This window comes from Gymnogyps californianus, unplaced genomic scaffold, assembly GCF_018139145.2.
Source record: "Gymnogyps californianus isolate 813 unplaced genomic scaffold, ASM1813914v2 HiC_scaffold_68, whole genome shotgun sequence".
NCBI classification, from domain to species: Eukaryota; Metazoa; Chordata; class Aves; order Accipitriformes; family Cathartidae; genus Gymnogyps; species Gymnogyps californianus.
In genome coordinates, this window is record NW_026114461.1 from 184,448 (window position 1) to 207,124 (window position 22,677).

General features: G+C 52.6%; 1 protein-coding gene across 1 annotated transcript; it reads left to right on the top strand.

The window, feature by feature from the left end:
- Nucleotides 1-3,716: 3,716 nt before the first annotated feature.
- Nucleotides 3,717-20,494, top strand: LOC127029091 (AP-4 complex accessory subunit RUSC2-like). Its single transcript, XM_050914731.1, is given in 12 exon segments — nt 3,717-5,688; nt 8,115-8,903; nt 9,429-9,437; nt 9,440-9,628; nt 10,868-11,011; nt 12,146-12,222; nt 14,255-14,429; nt 15,398-15,503; nt 16,571-16,617; nt 18,186-19,152; nt 19,816-19,989; nt 20,314-20,494. Coding segments are annotated over 12 exon segments (4,830 nt in total).
- Nucleotides 20,495-22,677: the final 2,183 nt, after the last annotated feature.

A 22,677-nucleotide genomic window follows, 5' to 3' on the forward strand; every position in this document is an offset into this window, starting at 1 on the left:
AGCTGTTGAACACCACTTTCAGCATGTGTGTGTGCTAGGCACAGAGCCAGGAGCTGCTGTTACCCACGGTGGTTCTTGAACAATGTGATCTTGGGAATCCCTGATGTAAAAGATCTCCCAGGAACTGGGCTGAGGACAGACTCATTCCTTTCAGTCTCTGCAGCAGAGACTGTGGAAAAGGAGCCAGAGGCTTGTAAGACAGAGGAGTCACTGAAAGGGGAGTGAAGGGTGATATAGGCAATGGGGAGACTATAGGTTGGGGGGGGAGTTTAGGGTTGCATGATAGTCCAGCTGGATGTGGTCCAAGTGGACCAGGTGACCTCTCTACTTCAGAGCCTAATCCTGGGTGAAACATCCCTGCAGAAGCAGGCATGAGGGTGTGTGTGCCCCCCATGTAGGTCTCATGATGATGTCTGGTAGAGTCTACCACAAGGCTTGTCTGCTCGATAATGCTGGTGTTAGCATTAACTTTTACATCATTGGGTGTTTACTGTAAACACCAGGTCCATTTCCATCTTTCTATTTTTTTTCCTGCCAGCATTATCCTGTGTCTGTGAGAAGCACTATTATGCGTGGGAGCAAAGTACTTCTTTTGATTTTTTTTTAGCATCTTTTAATTGCTATTCTTATGCTACGAAGCTGGAAGAACTGAAGTTCCTGATCTTTCTGTGGAGCTGTCTCATTGCTTACACTGTTGTTCTGACTTCACTTATCCCACATTTCTTAATTTCCCTTCTGGGCTCCCATGTGCCTTTGCAGCTCTGCTCCAAATCCATTATCATCCCACAGTCACAAATGCAGGAGTAAGGTAGGCAAAGACTCAGATATTGTGAATGCTACTTTCTGGAGTCTGAAGGTCAGTGGTGGCAGCAGACCAGGGGTCCTGGATTCCAGAGCAGGATCACAGTATGCAGTGTCAGGGTGCTGTGAGCACTGAGGATGCCTGGATGAGATATGGGATGTGGATTGCTGACCAAGGGTGTTTGGGCCAGGGTTTTCAGAATGAGGGATTGATCTATGAGAGCCTTAGTTAATTTTTTAATCCCTCAGGATCATCATGGATCAGCATTGTCTTTTGTGGTTTCTCACTCTCCTTGCTGCCTTAGCTGCCCTCCAATGCACTTCTCTGCATTGGCTTCTCTGATGTGTAGAAGGGAAGGCAAGAGGGAAAACCCCCTCCAGACTGTCCTGGAGGTGCTTGCAGGTTGGACCTCTGGGTTAGATGGGGAAGGAGGAATGAACATGTTCTCTGCTCTCCCATATCAAATGCTGGTGAACATCTTCCTCTAGCTTTATGACAACCTGCTATTTACTGAACACTGAGGGAATTGGGCTCTTAGTGCCCCGCCTGTACAGCTCCTGGGACTGTGGGCTGTGGCAGTGGTACTGTTGTGAAGTACAGCAGGTAATAAGATAAGCAGATAAGTGCTATAGATAATGTGGCAGAGTGTCAGGGAACTGTGAATCAGGCACCCAGGACCACAAGAGGAACCAGCCTGAGCTGAGGCTTAATCATCAGCAAAAGGTTAGCAGAAGGCAATGATGTGCTGTATGGGACCTATTTAGCCATCAGCAGTAGCTCCCCATGGCCTCACTGAAGCTGTCTGCTCCTTTTCACATGAGAGGCCCTTGTGTGCATAAGTAGTTGCATACTTTGGTTTGCTCCCCTGGCACCATTAAAAGAGCTCAGGACCTCATGGGGACTCCTGGATTTTGGAGAAGAATGGTTGTTGCTGCTTTCCTGTTCCAGTCTGTTTCTGCTTTCTAGTCTCTGCCTGGACTTGTGTCTCTCCAATGCTGCAAGGTCTGGCAGTGCAGTTAAGTGTGGTTCTTAAAGGAAAGTTCAAGGTACCTAAAGGCAGGCAAAGATATTGAATCCAGTGCGAGAAGATGGACTGCTCTCATCAGAGTGCAGCACTTCATTTCAGACCCTGTGCTGTCTGCATGTTTTCCTGTGAGCATACAGTGCCATCAGCAGTGAGGTCTTCATTTGGCCCAAAGCCTGTGCAGCTGTCATGGTTTAACCCCAGCCGGCAACTCAGCCCCACGCAGCCGCTTCCCCCTTCCCCCTCCCAGTGGGGTGGGGAGGAGGAGGGAAAAAAAGTAAAACTTGTGGGTTGAGATAAGAACAGTTTAATAACTAAAGTAAAATAGAATACACTACTAACTAAGAATAATAAAAATATAATAATAATAATTGTAATGAAAAGGAATATAACAAAAAAAAAAGATAAATAACACCCAAGAAAAGACAAGTGATGCACAATGCAATTGCTCACCACCCGCTGACCGATGCCCAAGCAGCAATCCGCCCCTCCCGGCCAGCTCCCCCAGTTTATATACTGGGCATGAAGTTCCATGGCATGGAATAGCCCTTTGGCTAGTTGGGGTCAGCTGCCCTGGCCATGCTCCCTCCCAGCTTCTTGCACACCTGCTTGCTGGCAGAGCATGGGAAACTGGAAAGTCCTTGGCTTGAGATAAGCGCTCCTTAGCAACAACTAAACCATCAGCGTGTTATCAACATCATTCTCACCCTAAATCCAAAACCCAGCACTGTACCAGTGTTACGACCCAGACCAGACAGACCAGAGGGTCGTAGAGGTTCTGGGATCCCCCCGGGCTAAATTAAGGTGAAACAACACCAAACGATCACTTTGAACGCTTTATTCGAACAATCCAAACTGCGGAAGGCATAATGGTGGGCAGCGTGGGTTGCAGCAAAACGTTCACAAGAAGAGAGAAAAGAGAGGAATAAGAAAAAAAAAAGAAAGAGGCGGAAAAGAAAAGAGAGAGAGTCACCACCCTTGGATCCCGCGGTGTCGGCGTCAAGCGTGGCAATCCTCCGGTGATGGGCGCAGGCAATGTGGCTCTTTGCAGTTGTGTCTTTTATAGTCTAAATCTCCGTCCACAGTTACGCCCCCTGAAGACTTATATGGGTTCATTCTAGACAGTTCTCAACATATACAGTAGTGTTCCAGAGGGTTCTTTATCTACTGAGCATGTGCGGCTTATTGGGGTGGTGGTCTTAGGGACTTTCCAAGGAGCTACAAGCCGCCGCCTCAGATAAGCTTTGTGTGGCCTCTGGCCATATGTGGTGGGTTCCCAGGCTGGTTCTGCCAGAACCCAGGGCTGCACACCCTCCGGCACACCCCCTGTGTCCAGGCCAGCCAACTTCTTGCTAATGGCCCTCCATCTTTGTTATGCAGACCGCACCTTGGTTGCTACAATGTTTGAGACATTGACAGACGTTAACTCTTCCAGTCCCTCACAACCAGCTACTAAGAAGAGAGTTAACTCTGTCCCAGCCTAAACCAAGACAGCAGGCCTTTGGCCACTTGAGTGAAATCAGTTACTCACTTCAGATAAGTTTGAGAGGGGTCAGTTGGAAGCACAAGTGTCCCAGGAGTCTGCAGGGAGTGGGGGACGTGTTTGTCTTACATTGTGGTGCTTTCCCTGAAGAAGGAGAACTCGGGACCTTGTGCTCAGGTACTTGCGCTGACAAGGACCAGTCTGTTTAGGTCATGAAGTCTTCAGTCAAACCAAGGATGCTTTAAATAGTCACTGCCTTTCCTGAGAGGTGACTTCCTTTGTGTTTTTGTCTCTCTCTAGGTATCTGAATTGCCCCATGAGAAGTGTCTGCCCAGCCTCTCATGCACACCCCTACCTGTCCATGGGTAGCACCAGCTTAACTGATGTCCTGAAGAGCATTCCTCACCATGGATAGTTCACCCAAACTGACTGGCGAGACGCTGATTGTCCATCACATTCCCCTGGTTCATTGCCAGGTCCCTGATAGACAGTGCTGCTCCATGAGGAAAAGGACCAACCCCTTCTGCCAGCCAGAGCTAAGCATTACACAGACCTCTGCCCTTCCGGACAGAGACCTTTCACAAACTGACTCCTTGGTGTACAGCAGCTTTCTCCAGGCCTCTGAAACCTCAGCAGAGGCCTCAGACAACAAAGGCGGCAAAGCGAGGGACTTCATTGTCCATAGTGTCAGTAAGCAACACCACCCTTTCCTGCTGAATGAGGGTGAAGACCTCAGCATCTTTGGGGATGACTTGGGTCAAAAATCTTTCCACCTTCACAACTCTCTTGTGGCTGGCAAACCTCCCTTTCATCTGCACGAACTGGCCTTGCCCCCTTTGCACCTCCATGACTCCAACCACATTGTGAAATCCTGGAACATGGCCAGCCGGTCCGGTGTGGTAGACGGGCAAGAGGACAAAATCAGCAGTGACAACATCCAGAAGAGGAACAATGCGAACCAGTGCTACCAGGCCTCAGAACGCATGGAGCTGGATGAATGCAGCTGCCATTGTGGCAGCTCCTCGAGCTTCTCTTTCGATGGTGGTGACCAGGAGTGGAACCAGAACATGAGTGAATCTCTGAGGAATCAGGATGCCCTGCACAGACGGACATGCAGCTGTTCCAGCTCAGAGCTCCAGCATTGTTGCTGCTACAGTTCATCAAGTCAGTCTGAAGTGATTGACCAACAGATGGGCTACATAAGTGACTCTTCCTGCAACAGCTCCGATGGGATGCTGGTGAACTTCAGCACTCTCTACAACAAAATGAATGGCCATTCTCGATCTAACCTGAATTCAGCCAACCTGTCCTGTGACTCTTCCTTCTGCAGCCACTCAGACACAGGAGCTTTTTACCTGAATTTGCATTCATCACCCACAGAATCCAAGATGTCTTGTGAGTCACATCACCCAGAGAGTTCGGGGAAGGTGTGTGGGTGTCAACACTCCTCCTCATCTGTCCTTGATGCTAACTGTAACTCCTACCACCTCCACTGTGAGCCTTGCACTTTGGAGAGCTCAGATCTCACTGCCTGCTTCCAGAGCCAAGCACGGCTTGTTGTGGCTACTCAGAATTATTATAAGTTAGTCACATGTGACTTGTCTTCCCAGTCATCCCCCAGCCCGGCAGGATCTTCCATAACTAGCTGCTCGGAAGACCATACCAAAGGTAGCCCAGCCCAGCCCACTGAATACTATCTGTTTAGAAGGCCTGACCTGAGACAAGAAGAAAGGAATGTGGAGTGCAGTGAAGAGGAGGCAAAGGGAGAAGCCACCCAGAACATGATTGAGGGTCAGGTCTATGTGAATGTGTCACCACCTAACCTCAACACAAGCCGGCAGCGCTCCAGGAGCTATGATCAGAACCTGGACAGGAGTCCTAGAAGCAGGCTGGGCTCTTTGGAGCACATGGTGAGCTGTCCAGTCAAGCTGAGTGAAAGTCCAGCAATACTCATCCAGAGTTCCCCCCCGAAGCGAGTGACATCTTTTGCTGAACTGGCTAAAGGCAGGAAAAAGAACGGCACCTCCCCACCGCTCCGGTCCAGTGGTGATTCCTCCTTGGAGTTCTCCCCTATCCCCGAGACACAGCGGGATTGCCCAACCTTCCTTGAAGAAAGAGCTCACCGCAGCCAGAGTCTTCCACCCATGCCCTTTGTCCACAGCCTGAACCAGAGCTGCGAGGGCTTCTGTTTGAATCACGCTTTTGGGGACAGCCAGGCTTTGTGTTCCACCAAAGACTCAGGCTCCAGTGAGACTATCCCCAGTGGGCATGGGGAAGGTGAGCAAGCCTCTCTCTCCCTGCTGATGGAGGCAGATGCCAGCTTTTCAGGTAGCTCTACCAGCGGCCATGGACAAAGAGATGTTAGAGCCCAAGCAGACGGTAAGGAGCCAAACTAGGCAGAATGGAGAAGTAAAAAAAAAGGCTGCTTTTTGGGACATGAGGGCAGCAGCAGAGGAACCTGCATGGTGATGGGAGACCAGTGCCTGTGCAGTTTGTTTCCTGGTCTACCACTCCTTGGGACAAAGCCCTGCTGTGCTTATTTCAGACCCAGATCAGTGCAAGTGCCTTGTCCTTGTATTTCTAAAGCCTTTTGAGGTTTTGTGCAAACCTCTCATATTGTGTAAGGGAGGACACGGCATTAGCACTTAGGGTCTGTGCAGCTTGGAGGATTGTCTCCCTTCCAGGGCGTTGTACTCCCCTAGTCCATGAGAAACATCTGCCTTTAGGTCCCAAGACAGAGATTTGAAGGTGCTCAGCAGAGCCATGTTCCCAGCAGATGAAGGGAAGGGAACCATTGAGGAGTTTTTAACCTTTCTTCTTTGGAGCCACATGGGGCAGAGGTGGGGAGGGAAGAGGCATAGCCAGCAGTCTCCTCTCAATGTAGGGTCAGGGAGCTCACACAGTCTCTGCCAGGACTTACAACATGAATTCTGCAGAGATTAGAGAAGCTGTGTGTCTCTGCTGGAATATCCTGGCCATATCCTCCACAGTGCATTGGATTGCAGCAAAGGTTCCTCTGGAGGGTAATTGTCCCAGCTCCCTCTGCAGGAAAGCCTGTAATACATGAATTGCTTTCCACCTTGATATTGCCGTTACATGTCCTGGTGAGGAAGCTGTGTGACAGTCCCATCAGAGGTACGGCCATTTCTCCAGCATGGCAGGAGACCTCCATCTCTGCCCTAGACAGTTCTTGTACCTGTTTCACAGGTAAAAGAGACTGTCTAAAATGGAGCTCTGACCAGAATGCTGTGGTAGATAGCCCCTAACATGCCAAGGACCTGACTGTCTCCATTTAATGCCCTGAACTTTTCTGGCAGGAGATAGGAAGAACATGTCATTCATTGCCATGGCAGGTGTGGGAGAGATTTTGGCCTTTGGAGCAAGAGTTTTTTGTGTATTGTCCTGTTTGTTTATTGAGCCTTGAACATGCACTCGGTGTGGGATGGCAGGGAAGGCAGATCTCTGCTGGGAGAAGATAGCCGTGGGAGCAGCCGCCTTGGTTTGCAGAGGGAGTGCTTGGAAGGAGCAAGAGCTGCTCAGGGAGTGGAAGGAGGGGGCAGACGGGAGCTCTCAGGGCAATATATCCCAGCAGTTCCTGCACCCCCTGCTGTGGTCCCTTCCTCTGCACTGTGACAGCAAGGCAGGCATTAGATCTGTGTGGAAAGCTCCTGCCTGCAGCTGGAGATAGAGGCAGAGCTGCCTCGTGCCAGCTGAGAGCAGCATGCAAGCCTAGAGGGTCTGAGAAGAGACTAGAGGAAAAGCAAGCCCTGCTAAAGGCTAGCTATAGGGAGAGAGACCTGGCACACCCCACAGGCAGCAAGTAACACTGGGGCTCTGCTTGGGATGGGTCCTTTGTCCCAGGATTTGCTGTGAGCTGGAGGAGTGGTGGGGAAGGCAAGCCAGAAGCTGCCACGCCACGCTGGGATGCGGTGTGGTGATCAGGGATCCCAGTCAGCCCCATGTGTGCATCCAGTGCTGTGTGTGTTGTGCACTGTGTGCACAGCGTGTCATGCTTCAGCTGTGTCCCTCAGGATATTGTGGCCCCACCAGGAGCTGCAGGCATGCATGTGTAGGAGATCAGTCCAGCACATACCCTTAGGAAATCCCTGTCAGTCATTTGCTGAAGCAGACCTGCCTTTTCCAGGGTTGGAAGCTCTTCTTATTCTGCTGTGGGCCTGATTCAATTGGGAACGTCCTGCTTGGGTCTGGTACTGGCAGGGAGAGGAAGGGAGCTGTGTGCTCAGAGGGGGAACAGTTACAGGAGAAAGAGGAGGGAGGGAGAAGAGGAAGCAAGCGGCCTTTCTGACAGCACTGAGTGCGATGTGGGATGCAGAGCTGCGGTGCTATTGCATGTAATGCTTGTGCTCATTTGGGTGAGTCGGGATAAGAAATCTTGCTGTACCACAGTGCATTGGGCCATGTCTTTGTGGTACTGCCTGGATGGAGGCAGGCTGAGGGCAGGTGCTTGGGGCCATGGCTTGTGCTGTCTTGGGAGCAAGGGATGGGGAAGGGATGGGAATCTGGTGACCCTACCAGGAGAGAGAAGCCCCCAGTGCAGTGCCCTACTCTTCCAGACAGCTGTCAACAGCTGGAAACCCTGCATTTGGGGCCACATGTCTTTACCCTGCCAGCTCATGATGTGTGTAACCGATTCAGACTTGAACCACTCTGCTTGTGTCACTGGCCTCTAGCTCATCCTCTTCCCACAGCTGAGAGCAGGGTCCCTTTTGCCTGTGATCTGCCAGGCTGACGATGACTGTCCCTTTGCCCATCCTCACACTCTGTCCCCCTTTCTCTCCCCGAAGGTGGTGGCACAGACAGCAAACCTATGGTACGCTACAGCAAGGACCAGCGTCCTACGACTCTGCCCATCCAGCCCTTTGTTTTCCAGCACCATTTCAGCAAACCATCCAAGGCCCTTGCTCTGCACAGCCATTTTGCCTCCAGCCTTTCCCAACTCTACAGCTTGTCCAGCAACTGGCCTGCCAGCCAGCAGATCTCCTCCAATTCCCAGTCCTCAGCTTCAGCCACCTTGGCAGAGCAGTCAGCAGCAGCAGGGAGCCAAGCCCACAGCACGCTCCTGACCCAACGCTCAGTGGATGGAGCTGCCTCCTGCAATGATGGCTGCATTAAGAATCCTGCCCCTGAGACAACCCGTCCATCCCCCCTGGGGAGTTACTCTCCTGTGCGATGCAATGTGCCTTTCTTTCAAAGCATGGACTCCTCTTCCTCACCCACCACAGAGAGGGCTGGAGAGAGCCAGCCTCCCAGGAGCAGATCCTGTCCCATCTCTGCCAGCCTGCTTCCCATGAGGTCTTCCCTTGCTGTCAGTGCCATGCAGCCCTCCCAAGCCACCAAAGCTGATGCCCTGAGGCAAAAGGAGAACCCCAAGCCTGTTCCCAAGAAGGAGTCATCGCTGGAGCCAAGCCCACTGCTCTCCGAGTACCAACTCCACAGTGGGTCCTTCCTGCCCCTCTTGGTGGACAGTATGCCTGTGAGCAGAGTGGGAGGCCATGCAGATCCCCACTGGAGGAGTGGCAGTGAGACCAGCAGCTCTGGTCCCCTGAGCAGCATGGGAATACGGCCCCTCAATGGTAGGTTCCCATCTGCCAGGACGTGCTAGTCTGGAACATCTCCAGCTCTCTGGCTACTGCTCCCTATAGTACCACCCTCCCTTATAGCTGCAGCTTGGGGAAAAATTGCATCTGGGTGCTGCAGCACCCAACAGCCCCCATCATCACTCTGCCTGCAAAAGAAAGTTGTATGCTAAGAGCATGTCCGTCCAGTCTCGACTTCTACACTGTGTCTCTGCAGAGGGCAGCATGGGGCTGCTGATCTTACAGCACCCCACACCAGGTGCTTGCACCCCAAACCTGCTCCCTCTTTGCCCTCAGCCATGAGGCCACCCAGGCTCCTGCCCTGCTCTGCCAGGCTGTGGTCTCCGCCTCCCTTCATGTATGTATGCTAACATCCTGAAACGCTGCTGGACTTTTAACTAACTTGCTGTCTCTCTTTCTCTGTCCTTCCTCTTTCTCATCCTCTCTCTCCCCGTTTCCCCTCCATGTCCTCCCGTCTGCTCACATCCTCCCATCTGGTGCTCACTGCCTGCGGCGTTCTAGCAAACCACCTCTCCCCCAAGCGCTGAAGTGGCGGGAGTACAGGTGGAGGAACCCCCTGGGTCTGGACCGCATTTCGGGGCTGCCCGGCTTAGCAGGCAGCCTAGACAGGAGGCAGCAAAAGCCCCAGCTGAACCGGGGGAACCCCATCTTTGAGCTCCCCGGCACTCTCAACACCAGCCATTTCCACTGCAAGCTGAATGGTGCGCACCACCTTTCTGCTGGGGGGGTCTTGGGAGGTGACCTTGGGGCTCAGGTTCAGTATCCCAGCTATGCCTGGCCTCATCACTGCTCTGCCTGCTCTGAGAGGGAGGGATGATGCATCTGCTTACAGTGGGGCTGAGGGGTACAAGACAAAGGTGAAAATTGCCTCACTGATGGGTACACTCTGTGTGGAGCCTCCCTTCTCCACAAGGTGAGAGCAGTCAGGTCCAGCTCTGGGCTGGATTGAAGGGCAAAGTGAATGGCCCAAGAGCCAGCTCAGACCTCAGCAAGTGCTCCTGGACTGTGTCCAGCTTGTAGTTCATGTCTCATACAGGAGTTGTGGCCCTTGGAGATCTCATGTCTGTGCCCCACGGTGTCTGCCCATCTGCCCCGACCCTGGCAGCATGCTAGGTGCTGGGCTGTAGCTCTCATGGGGCAGCTGGCAACACTGTAGGACTCCATGGGGCTCTGCCTTCTCCATGCTCTGCCCTTAAGATCTTCTCTGTCCTCCAAAACCTGTGTAGGAAGGGCTGAGAGTGGCAGGCTGCTTTTGGCTGAACCTTTGAGAGTCCTCCAGGAGGAGCAGAGGGGTCTGTCTGTGGGAGGGAGAACATTCTTGAGGCCAGCCCCAAGTCATGGAGTGAATTCCCCAAAGCTCTACACCTCACTGCCAACCCAAACAGTTTCTTCATCCCTCCTTCACGGGAAGATGCCTAGCACAGAGCTGGGGAATCAACCAGATGATAGAAATCGAGTACATGAAAGAGCTCCTGCAAAAGTCACCCCTTGAAAATAGAGACCATCTCAGGGGACAGGCAAAAGGCATGTAGTTTGTTGCCTGTGGATGCCTGTGTGTGACAAGTAGGGATTCTTTCTGTGCTCTACTTTTGACCCCACTTGCTGGGGCTATCCACACAGCAGCCCTGAGAGTCTGGTGCAGAGAGGTTTTCCTTAGCACCAGCTCATGAGGATGAACCTCCCACAGCATCTTCCAGTGCCCATGGGCCCCCAGTTAAGCTGGAGCTAGATGTTGGGTGGACTGTGGGATTGAACTCTACAGGCTCATGTTGCAAACCATTGCTGGAAGAGTAACAAGCCTGTAGCCTTGCTGTCTTGGACAGGCTGGTGTGAAGACTCCTGCTGGTGCAGGTTGCTTCTGGGAAAAGCAAACAATGTGGGAGAGGCTTTGGTATAAGGGCTTGGGGCTGATCCTTCTCCTCCCTGTCTTGGCCCTGCAGGGCAGTCTATGAGGCAACTCCAGCTTACCTACACTGACTTCTTCCCTGACTACTTCTCACTAGCGGAGAAACCCCCTGCTGAGTTCTGCCTCTCCCCAGATGGCAACACAGAGTCTATCTCCATTGACCTGCTGCAGAAGAAGGGTGAGTCCGTGCGTCTCATGTCAGTGGAGGAGGGTGTGCCATAGCACAGCATAAGGCAAATAGTGCTTCTCTCTGTCTCATCTCATCTCTGTAGACATAATGGTTTCTTTCCCTGCCCTTCTCTACTGTAGCATCATAAATACATGTCCTCCTGGACTGATGGCTGTTTCCACGGCAGGTTCTTGTGTTCTCTGCACCATGCCACGTGCCATGGAGTATTTTTGAGCTGCTTGTCCCAGGAAGTATGATTAGAAAGGATCTTAAGTCCACAAAAAAGGGCAGAGAGAGCAGGCAGGCACAGGAGTATGACCCTAAGGCAGGACATGCTGCCACCCCTGTCTCAGTATACAAGGGTAGACCTGTGAATCTGTGTGATGTTGCAGATGTGCTAGCCTGAGATTTTGTAATTTAGGTAAAAGGTCTGTTGGGTCCTACATGGTAAAGTGTTTATGCAAAAGGGTGGGAGAAAGGATTCCAAAGCAGGACAAGATATGGCTGTGATGAGACCCATGGTAGAGGCAAGCTTTGGGGACTGGGTTGTTGACAGCTGCCTCGGTATCATGTCAGAGGCAAGGGATGTGCAGAAAGATTCCCATGCCTTTGCCAGCTATGTGTTGGTGATTACCAGATGGCAGCCTTCCCCTCTATTCCACTTCTGTTCTTGCATCATACTGATGCAGATGTCAGATTACCCACCACTGGCTTGTTACTGAAAGTCATTACATAGCTTGCCAAATGCATGGCTTCTGCCCTGCCACCCTGTAAGATAAAAGCAGCAAAAGACTCATTGCCTCAGACCCCATCTCTGCTCCCTCAAGGGATGGTGCGTGGAGGTGATGGTCCGTGTCCCTTGGGAACATTGACAAGGTGTCTTATGTTTTATACTTCTAAAGGTTGTCATATTGTTGGACTGATACGTGAGTGTTGGAACCAGCAGGGATAGATTTGGTGAGGAGTTAGGAGGGGTTCTGCATGTTTTTGGCAGAGAGCTGACATGAGCTGATCATATCACCAGAGAGGGCATGTGTGCTGACATGGGCTTGAAATGCCCCTGCCTGATTTCTTCATGAAGTGTTTGGTCAGGGTCTGTCCTAGAAGCCCCTCAGGCAGCTCTGACTCTGTCTTTCCCTCTAGGTCTGGTGAAGGCAATCAACACTGCTGTTGACCTGATTGTGGCTCACTTTGGAACCAGCAGGGATCCAGGGGTGAAGGTAAGTCTTGCTTTCAGTATGGCTTCTCAACATCATGAGTGACATGGAGAGGATGGAGAAAGATTGCCTTTCCATTCTCTTCCAGTTAAAAAAGCTACAGGGTATCCAATGAAGCTAGTAGTACCAAGAACAAAACAAAGGCAATGGTACATCATGCAGCAGATAGTAAATCTGTGACAATTCTTGCTGTATGATGCTGGGAATGCTAAAAGGTTATGTGGATTTAAGGGAAGATCAGAAAAATACAGGGAAGGGAAATTCATTGAGTCTACTAAACACATAGGAATCATGTCCAGCTTAGGTAGTCTCTGAGTTGAAAGTAGTTGTAGGCTGGGAGAGTATTAAGGGGAAGTATTATATATGTTTGCTCTGGTTTGACTCTTTCTTATGTACTTACTCATGGCTCTTTATAAGAGAGAATATCAGGCCAACTGGACTTCTGGTCTGATGCAGTACACCAGCTCTTTTTTCTCATATAGTGGAGAGCTGTGTTTCCCTCCTCCACCCATCCAGCGATTCTGTTCTGGCACTGATGCCAGGGCACAGTGCAGTGTCCCCAGTCCCTTGATGTCTCACAGGTCTCTGTAATGATAAAAAAGTGCATCAGTCATTGCCCATCTGGGGCAGTTGGGCTTCCCCTATAGCCCTTACCATAAACCCACTAGCTTCAGAGTTCATCTAGGTTGCCCATGGGGCTGGCTGTCTTTGGCTTGTGCTCCCCTCATCTCCCATTTCTGGAATAACACAAGCAGAGCAAGCTCACTTTTGTTTGTACCAGCCAGTGTTGTCCTGTGACACTCAGCATCTTTGTGGTGCCTCCTCTCAAAGCTGAATGCTCTGCTTCAGTCGCAGGGACTCTGGGGCAGCAATGTGACACTGTTTGGACATGACAACTGCCCTGGAGTGCCATCCCCAAGGAGAAACCTGACTGGGACAGATTCCAAGCCCATTCAATCTTATCTCAGAGCCCAGGGTAATTTGCCCTTAATTACAATCGTTGCTGATGCAGAGATTGCTGTGCAGCATAACCGGAGCTGTTTGGTTTTCCACAGATTTTGAAAGCTTCACTGTGAATTTCCTATTCTTGCAGTGTTGATTTGGGGAATAATCACAACATTCCCCCATTACTTTACTTGCCAGACAACACTGTGGTTTTGATCTGGGGTTTCATTATGTGTCAGTGTGCCAAGGGCTGAGCATTCACCTGTCAAAAGGCAGCACCCGTCCCTGATGCTCCCACGCTCAATGGATCTGGCGGGATTATTCCTGACCCAGAAGTTCAGTCTCAGTTCAGGACCTTTGTGGACCTGTGCCAACTGGCCAGTGTAATTCCAGCTCAGCTGGTAAAATCTGTGCCCTGAACACAACTGCCTGGGACCACCAACATGATGTGCAAGGCCTGGGGCCCTTTGGATAGACCCCTTGGCAGCTCAAGGACTGTATGCAGCAGAATATGTCCCTGCTCTGCTGATGCTGGACTCTTACATGCTTCCACACCTCAACCTGGGCTCTGTCCATCCATTTTGCCCTCACCCTGTTTATTTATAGTAATCCCTAAGAATTATAGCTCGACATGTCACTGAGTTAAGTGTTCCTTAACCCCTCGGTACTGGAAGTTCCTATGTCGCTTGCTGCTTCCTACTTCAAAAATAGCAACAAGAAAATCTACAGCAGCAGAAAAAGCCCCTACTCTCTTCTTCCTCCAGCAGGACAGCCTTGTTATACCTGTAGGGAGAACTGGGCATCCCTTCTAACTGGGATATCCTCTTCTCAAGCTGGGATATTCTCTTCCCAAGCTGTTGCCTCATCCCAGCCTGGGGCAGACCTTGCAGGGAGCAACCCAGAACTGGTGTATGAGGCAGCAAGGGTGAAGGGGAAGACCCTGCCTGTTCAAGGAGCTGCTGAGCATCATCATAGCCTGGATATTGCCTGCTGGGTGTCTGTAGTAGGCAAGTAGGACTAGACTGTTCGCATGCGTCTGTACCTTGTAGAGCAGTTACCAACCCTCTCCCTGTTGCCTGTTCTCCCTTAGGCCAAACTTGGGAATAGCTCTGTGAGCCCCAACGTGGGACATCTCATCCTGAAATACCTGTGCCCTGCTGTCCGGGACATCATGAGTGATGGGCTCAAGGCTTATGTCCTGGACATGATCATTGGCCAGAGGAGGAACATCCCCTGGAGCATGGTGGAGGCATCCACCCAGCTGGGTATGGAGGGTGTGCAGCAATGCCCATCACTCTGCAGTACTCCTGTGTTGTGGCTGGGAGGTGCTAGGAAAGGTTGACTATAAGGATGGGGATGCAGAATAATATCTGGCTCCCTGCGCAGAACAAGGTGCACCTTGACCTTCTCTTGCAAGGTGGGAGAGCCACTGCTCTATTCTGTCCAAATATTTATTGTCATTTTCCCTGAAATTTCTAAATTCTCCTATAACAGCCCTTAGCAATGAAAAAAAAAAAGAAAGAAAAAAACCCCTAAAAGAATGCCCTTTTCCCTCCTCTAAGTTTCCAGGGTGTTTCTAGACCTTCATCTTTAGCCCTGCACAGCTACTGTATGAGGCAGAGCTGTGCTCTAGCCTGGTCTGTAAGAAAATTTGCACACACAGCTCATTTGGCTCAAGCATGCCCACATCACCTGCACCCTCTGCTAGTACCAGTCTGCACCCTGGATTGTGGCAGTGGCTACCATCCAGGAGAACTCTTTTCTGAGGTTACAGATGGCAGGGCCACACTAATTTCTGCATCATGAAGAGCTTACATCCAGGGCTGGGAAGCCTCCTAGCCTGTTTGTGGCAAATCTCCAGCTCTGGGGTTATCTCTGTGATTGTAGATACCCCAAATTATAACCACCCACCATAATATTCTGTTTACCTGCTGATTCTGAGCTGAGGGCCATGATTGTCCCTGAAGTGTGGGAGACAGGTCCCTGGGGTACTTTCATCCATTGAAACTCCCAAAGTTTTGGAGTGGCAGTCTGGGACAGACCACAACTTCACCCCTTTTGAAGTCTAACTGTTGGGATGGAGCGAGCTCATCTTGATGATTGGTGGAGGGGCAATGCACATACGGGCATGGGTACCCAGCCAACTTCTGTCTTTGCCTTGATGCTCCTTCCCGTGATGCTGTTTCGGCTTTGCTGACCACAACTAATCTCAACATTTTGCTTCTCTCCATAGGCCCCTCTACCAAGTTGCTGCACAGCCTCTATAGCAAGATCAGCCAGTACACGGAGCTCACCAACCACACCATGAGGTTCAATGCATTCATCTTTGGCCTCCTCAAGTAAGCAGGCTCCCTGGGCTGACTGCATGTCACTGTCCAGGGCTGGCAGCAGGTGCTGGTCCTTGACTGCAAGCAGGCACAGTTGCCAATGAAAAGACTTAAGAAACCTGGGAAGCCACTCCCCAGCTGTAGGTGAGGGAAGGAAGAAGCTGTGAGCCTCAGGGAACTCCAGAAGGATCAAAACCTACCCCTACCAGGCCAGAACTGAGAACCCCAGGGCCAGAGCTGGCTGTAGCCCACTGAAGAACATTGTCAGTTTGTTTTAGCCCCAAAACATTAGATGGGAAGAGTCTGTCTGTCAGGGTTCATATAGGGATAGACATAACATACACATAAATTACTCCTGAAAATCCCTGCTTAAATCACTGCTTCCTGGAGCTGCAGTGAATCCCAGTGCATGAGGCTTTGAAGGAGAAATTGCCCTGGTTCAGGACTCAAGGCTGACGCTTCCAGATTGGATAAGGAGCGTGCACACTACACTCTGTGTTAAACAGAAGGTGGCCGCGGTAAAGGGATGAGTGCTGTTAGGATGGTATTTCCCTGCTCCTCTCCAGTGGTCAGCAAGAGCTCTGACAGTGGCAACAGAGTCCCCAAAATCTCCAAATGTTGGGGGACCCCTACAAGCAGGAGCAAGCTCTGCCCTGCTCTCCCCACCCAGGATGGCCCAGCTCTCCCCTGCTGGCACAGGAAGCCAGCATATTTTGGGCCAAGCCTGCAGCAATGGTCTCATGTTTGTAGATGATTTACCTCTCTCACATGAGCCCTTCTCAGCAAAGCTAAGCTCTGCCAAGGACATAGGAGCTAAATGGTGAGGAAACTTGCTGGAAACATGGTTGTTAGGGGTTACGGTTGCACAATGCCTCATGTAAAGCAAACTGGCTCTGTGACAGGCTGGGTGGCTGTGGTCAGTGCATGCTGATGAGAGTGAGCCACTGTCCTTTCACTAGGTCTTGAGGTTCACAGGGCTATGCTGTGTAAATGCCCTTTTCCAGCCACGCTTCTTGTAGAACAGCTAGGATGAAGGGGGTGAATTGATTTTCACTTTTTCTTTCTTTCCCTTCCTGCAGTATCCGGTCCTTGGAGTTCTGGTTCAACCACCTCTACAACCATGAAGGTAAGAGCCTGAGGGCTGTGGGCTGCAGTGGGGGCCAAATTCTGCACAATGTAGAGCACAGATCTAAGCTCTGGGGCACACGTGTCTCTTGTTGGTCTCTCAGCCTAGGCTGCTCCCCTCTGCTCTGAGCTGAAGGACTAGACTATACACAGTCCCAGTGTACATGTTGCTGGAGGGCTGGTCAGCTAAAGGGAGCGAGGTGGAAGTCAAAGCTCCACCTGAGCTGTGGAGAGCCTGGCCAGCCATGTCCTTCCCAGCTGCAGCTAGTACCCAAGGTTATCACCTCCAGTGCAGATCCCTCAATCTACCTGCAGGAGACCAGATCTAACCCTCCCCAAAATTCTGCATTCCCTGCCCAGTGCCTGAGAGCTTCATATGGCTTGAGGTGTGAACACTTTGCTGAAACCCTTCAGGCATGGGAAATGGAAAGGAAAACCTCCTGACAAATGAAAAGCAGATTTTACTGGATGTATCTGGTTTTTTCAACCAGAAATGTTTCTGGAGCGTACAGATAACCCAGCAGCGACGACCAAGCTGCCAGATGCTTAGAAGCAGCATGACTAAGTGCTAAATGCACAGTGAGACAGACACCCTCAACCTGCTGGATCCCCTGAGAGTGCTGCTGGCTCAGCCTGTGCTCAGCCCAGGGCCCCATGCACTGCAAGAAGTCCAGCCCAGTATCTTCTGGCAGGTTTGAGGGCTGACAGCAGACATTTCTCGGGTCTGTGTGTGCAGTCAGCACTTCTCTCTGGAGCAGACAGGAAAATAGAATTGCCTTTGTACTGAGCAGTGTGGCAAGAGAAAGCACCCTGTTTTTCTGGAGCAGAAGATGACCATCTGTTTCAAGACATCATTAAGAGCTGGAAGTGTGAGCAATAGCTAGGGCTGTCAGGACACAGAAGGCTAGGCAAAGGGGTTGGAGATAAGGTGCAAGTCCTGTCTATGGTGTAAGTTTGTTATCTCACTGGAGCCAAATGGCCACAAATCCTGTTCCCAACTCTCTCCCTGGGAGCAAGACCTGACAACAAAGCGGGGGGGGGGGGGGGCACTGCGGATGTGGTCAAATGAAGTGAAAGATGAATGCTGCAGGTAGAAATGCTAGTTCATTTTGTTAGGATCCACAGTTCAGCCCAGCCAGATCCCTGGAAAGACTGTATTCAGCTGTCCCCGACACCTCTCTCTCTGCAGGGGACTGGTACTGGCCAGATCTGCAGCTCCTTGTTCATCTCCAGGAGGTGGGGAAGAGAATCTTAATGTGTGCCAACCCTCTTTGATGCTCTTTATTTGCACCCTACTTCCATAGCATTTGTGGCAGAGGTCATCCTGGTGGATAGTCTGACAGGCAGGTCCTGGCTGCAGGCATGACTGGAAGCAGGACCTGGGCCAGTTTGCCCAGAGCTCACAGAGCATCTGGTGCTCCCTGACCCAGTGCTGAGCCTCATGCTGCAGCCACAGCTGTGACCAAAAACTAGTGTCCAACTCCTTTCCCCATAGCTTCAGAAGCTTCTTGGTGGCTTGACAAAGGTGGCAAGGGCCTCTCATCTAATTAAATGTCTCTTGCCCTACAGATATCATCCTGGCACACTACCAGCCGGTAGGCTTCTTGTGCCTGTCTCATAGCGTGTGCCAGCCTCTTTTCGAGGAGCTCCTGCTCCTGCTCCAGCCTCTCTCCCTGCTACCCTTCAACCTAGACCTCCTTTTTGAGCATCACCTGATGCAGATGGGCAAAGAGCAGCAGCAGCAAAAGGAGCTGCTGCGTGTGAAGCAGGACCTGCTGCTTTCCACACACTCCACCCTGCAGCTGATGCAGACGTGGGGTAACAGTGAGGATCCTTATGACTGCAGCACTGCCCCTGAAGCATGCAAAGTGGGTGCCAGAGATGATGACATCTCACCAGGCCGCAGCTCCCAGCAAGCTGCGAGTGAGAGGGTCAAGGGGGTGGGGGCCTCCTGCGGAGATGGCAACAGGGAGGAAGAGCGGAGGAAGGTGCGAGAGAGCATGTGGGAGGGGAAGAAGGACAAGCAGGCGGGCTGGTGGTACCAGCTCATGCAGAGCTCTCAGATTTACATTGAGGGCTCAGCCGAAGGCTCGAAGTTCACCTGCTATGCGAAGAAGGCGGCAGCTTTGAATGCTGTGCCCAGGTCAGCGGAGACCCGCAAGGCACCACCCCCCCGCGAAGGGGTGGTGGAGGGTGCAGAGGCTGAGGGTAACTTGGAGGAGAGGCCCAAGGCTGCCAGCAAGCCAAGTCCTGAAGCTGTGGAAGAGCCCTTGGAAAAGCCCCAGCAGGTACTGGTCGGCGAAGAGGTGAAGGAATGGAGCTGGCCCTTCTGGATGGGCAGCCCCCCAGACTCGGTGCTTACAGAGCTGAAGCACAGCAAGGAAAAGGAGACTGGGACTCAGCAAAGAGTGGGAGTAGCAGTAGCAGCCCCCCAAGAGGAGAGCAGCATCAGTGCATCAAAGGGCAGCCAGCCCATCAAGTGGGGACACTTGTTTGGGTCCAGGAAGGTGCAAAAAGAGCCCAGGCAGCCTAACAGGTAAGGATGGGACTAGGGAGGGCTGGTTAACCTGGGGTTACAGCAGTGCAGGTGGAAGTCAGGTCAATAGCCGACCACTGGGCTACACCATGGTGGTATATCAGAGGCAGTGTGTGAACGGAGAGGTCTGTCACCCCTGCCCAGCCCTGCCTGCCTGCCTGCCCACACCACCATTTCCCTCCTCGGCTCCTACCCTTGCTCAATCTTCTGCCTGAGCTCTGCCACTGCCTCGGCTCCTAAACCCCCTCTCTGCAGGAAGGGCCCCTGCTGCACCGCCCCCATCATCACCTCATCCCTCCCAAAAACACGTACTAAGTGAGAGCAAAACATGTACTAAGTGAGAGCAAAACATGGAGCCATCCCTGTTGCTCACAACGGGTGAGGAGGAGGCGTGAAGTTTCCCCATGTAGCTGGGCCCTCCCTGCATTGCCTCTCCATCTGCACCCTTCTTGCTTCTATGGCCACTGGAAATGTCCTTCCCAGTCTAGGCCATGGTGTGTCTGGAGGATGCTGAGTCCTCCCCGCCAGGAGACAGCCTGGGGACCACAGTGCACTTTGTGCATGGAGACAGACCTCTAAGGCATGACCTTGCCATGAGAGCAGCTGCTCCTTGCCCCCTGGTACGCTTCCCTGCCACTACCTGCTTCTATCTCCTTCTTGCAGGTTGCCCTCCAGCTGGCTGAGCTTGGACAAGTCCATGTTCCAGCTGGTGGCCCAGACGGTCGGGGCAAGCATGTGGCAAGAAGCAGCCCCTGAGCTGGAGCCCCCCCGGCCAGAACCACCTGAAGTGCCCTCCGAGGCATGGCCAGCCTGGGGGCTGTCTACCCACCCTCCCTGGTGAGCGGCGCCACGTGGCCGTCCTGCAGGTGCTGGGACATGGTAGATTGGGGTTGGCACGGCTCTGCCTGTTGCGGTTCACCTGGCCCCCTTTGTACTCATGTACCAGGGGACAGATCAGGGCAGTGACACAGCTTGTGCATCCGTCCACCCCAACTTTGCAGTCTGCAGGCGATGGGGAGCTGGGGGGCAGCTGAGAGCCTGTCTGGGGAGGGAGGCAGGGAGTGTTTTCCTTGCTCCTCTGTGCCCATGGTGGTCCCTGGGCTTCAATGGGGTGAGTGTGCTGTGGCAAGTTAACCCTTCCTCCCCTCCCTCTGCCTACAGTGAGGTGAAAGCTCTTTGCCATCACATTGCCACTGAGGCAGGACAGCTGAGCTTCAATGAGGGAGACATCCTGCAGGTCATCTCCAAGGTGGACAGTGACTGGCTGCAGTGCAGCCTTGGCTCCGAGAAGGGACTGGTGCCCATCATGTACATCACCCACCCGGAGGACAAGGACTATTGATGTGGCTGGGAGGCCAAGCACAGTACCGTGGGCTGCTGAGGCTCATCTGGGGAAGCCCACTCTGCCAGAGGAACAGACACAGCTTCTTGCTAGTTACTTACCATTACAGAATACAGTAACCATAGGTGGTTCCTTCTTGCTCCTCCTCGTGCAGCTGCCAAAGGCTGACTCGGCCCCTGGGGCCTTCTGCGAGCTGCACCTCGTATTGCCAGGCATCGCCATGCATGCAGCCACACCAGGGACCATCTGAGCCCCCTCCACCCCACACCATCTCCAGCACCCATAGGCCGTGGACTCATAGATAGCAGGAATCCAAGCAGTTCCTGCCAGGGCAGTGCTTCCCCGCTGCATGGCTCAGTTTCATGCTGGAGGGTGCAGGATGCTGGCCGTCCCCTCCCCAGGGGTGGCAGTGCAGACTGCAGCCTTCAGCATCCCTGGCATCATCAGCCACAGGGGTGGGAGCACCGTGTGTTGGCAAGTTCTCTGCAAGGCTGGGCTGATGGGTTGCATTGCGTCTTGAAGGGAGGCTGCAAGGTAGGCTCCCCCACACTGGAGCAGCCCTGTCCTAACGTGTAATAGCAGTGCCTGGTGGGTTGTACCAGGCCAAGTGGCCTGGCACTGCCACACTGCAGGGCCTGGGGCTGTGCCTGGCCACGGCCAGGGGAGGGGGACAGGATACATGTGTGCATGCAGAGAAAAGGGGTGCATGGAATCGTGAGGAAGGAGCATGGATGTTCAGTGTTACATAGGTCCAGGATGGGTAGAGCCACCCTGTGCAGAGATGGGTGCTTTGGGGGGGTGGCCCCATGCCCTCCATGCTGAGCAGGGATCCAGTGCCTAGGATGCCCTGGGATGCTCAGTGGAGAGGAGGTAGGAGGGGAGGGGGTGAGGGCAGGGTCCCTGACTGGGCTAGGGATGCTCTTTGGAGTTGGGGGCAGTGCTCCGGCAGGTAGAGCAGGGGGGTGCTCTCAGAGGGAGCCGGGAAGATGGGGAGGGAAGGAGGGGTGGTGCTCCCCTTGGCATAGGGTTTCTGGTCTTGCTGAGCAGTGCTGTGGGGTGGGGAGGGGGCGAGTGTTATGTACGAGCACAAGGGGCTGCTGGGGATCCTGGGGTCCTCGGTAGAGGCAATGCCAGTCAACCCCTTCCTTGCCATGTTCATGCTGCCTGCTGCATGTCAGGTGGGGAACAGTGTTAATGAAAGGCCATGCCAGTATTTGGTGCCTTGGCCAGGTTGACGCTGCTCACAGCATCATGCCTCAGCTGGCTTCCCCATGGCAAGGGGCCCTGGTCTTGCAAGGTTACCTCCTGCTTGTACATCGCTTAGCAGGCATTGCACCATATTTAATTTGTATTTCCCCATTAGAACAAGGTGTCTTGCCTTTATTTATTTCTTTATTTATGATGCATATTAATAAAAAAGGTGCTGATTGATTGAGCTCCCTGCTACACAGCCTTGTGATTTCAGCCTGTCCCTGGGAAGGGCCTGAGGGGTACCTATGCTGGCACACTGCACTTCAGGCTTTGTCCTGCCTCCGGCCACAGCCAACACCAGACCTTCAGAAGGAGATAGGTTGTCCCTAACTATCCTTGGCTCATGGCAGACCATGGGAGAAGGGAGGAGATAGACCCCACCTGGCCAAGAGTAGTTGATTCAGTCCCCGTATCGTCCAGTCGAAGTGCAGGACCAGAGGTCCTTTCCTCACCCCTCTGGTGTATTCCCAGACCCAGGCTGGATGTGGCTGCCCCTGTCTGGGTATTTCTTTTCTCTGCTGTCCTGCGTGAGCCCATGTTGTTTTGACCCTTTCCAGCTCTGGCAGTACTTGGTTAGTGGTGCCACACAGGCTCAGAAGCTCTGCCGAGACTTGGGGCAGGGAAGAAGGAGCTGGCCATTAGGGGCATCACTCCTGAGCATCTCATAAACCTGTCCCATCTTTTGTTCTTGCTGAAAATGGATTGCTTTGACCTGTCAGTTCAGATTGGAGGGGGGCTACATCACATCATCAGATGATGGTATGTCTCAGGGAGGCAGTGTTGTTCGGAGTTCCTTGTCTTTATTCCTTGTGCATGCTCGTGCACGATGAAGCAGCATAAGCCCCTGTCCTGGCTTAGAGAGGCACAGAGCAGCCAGGGCTTGCACATGGGCTGCTTTAATAAACCTCTCAGAGGGGACAGTAGTCAGGGCT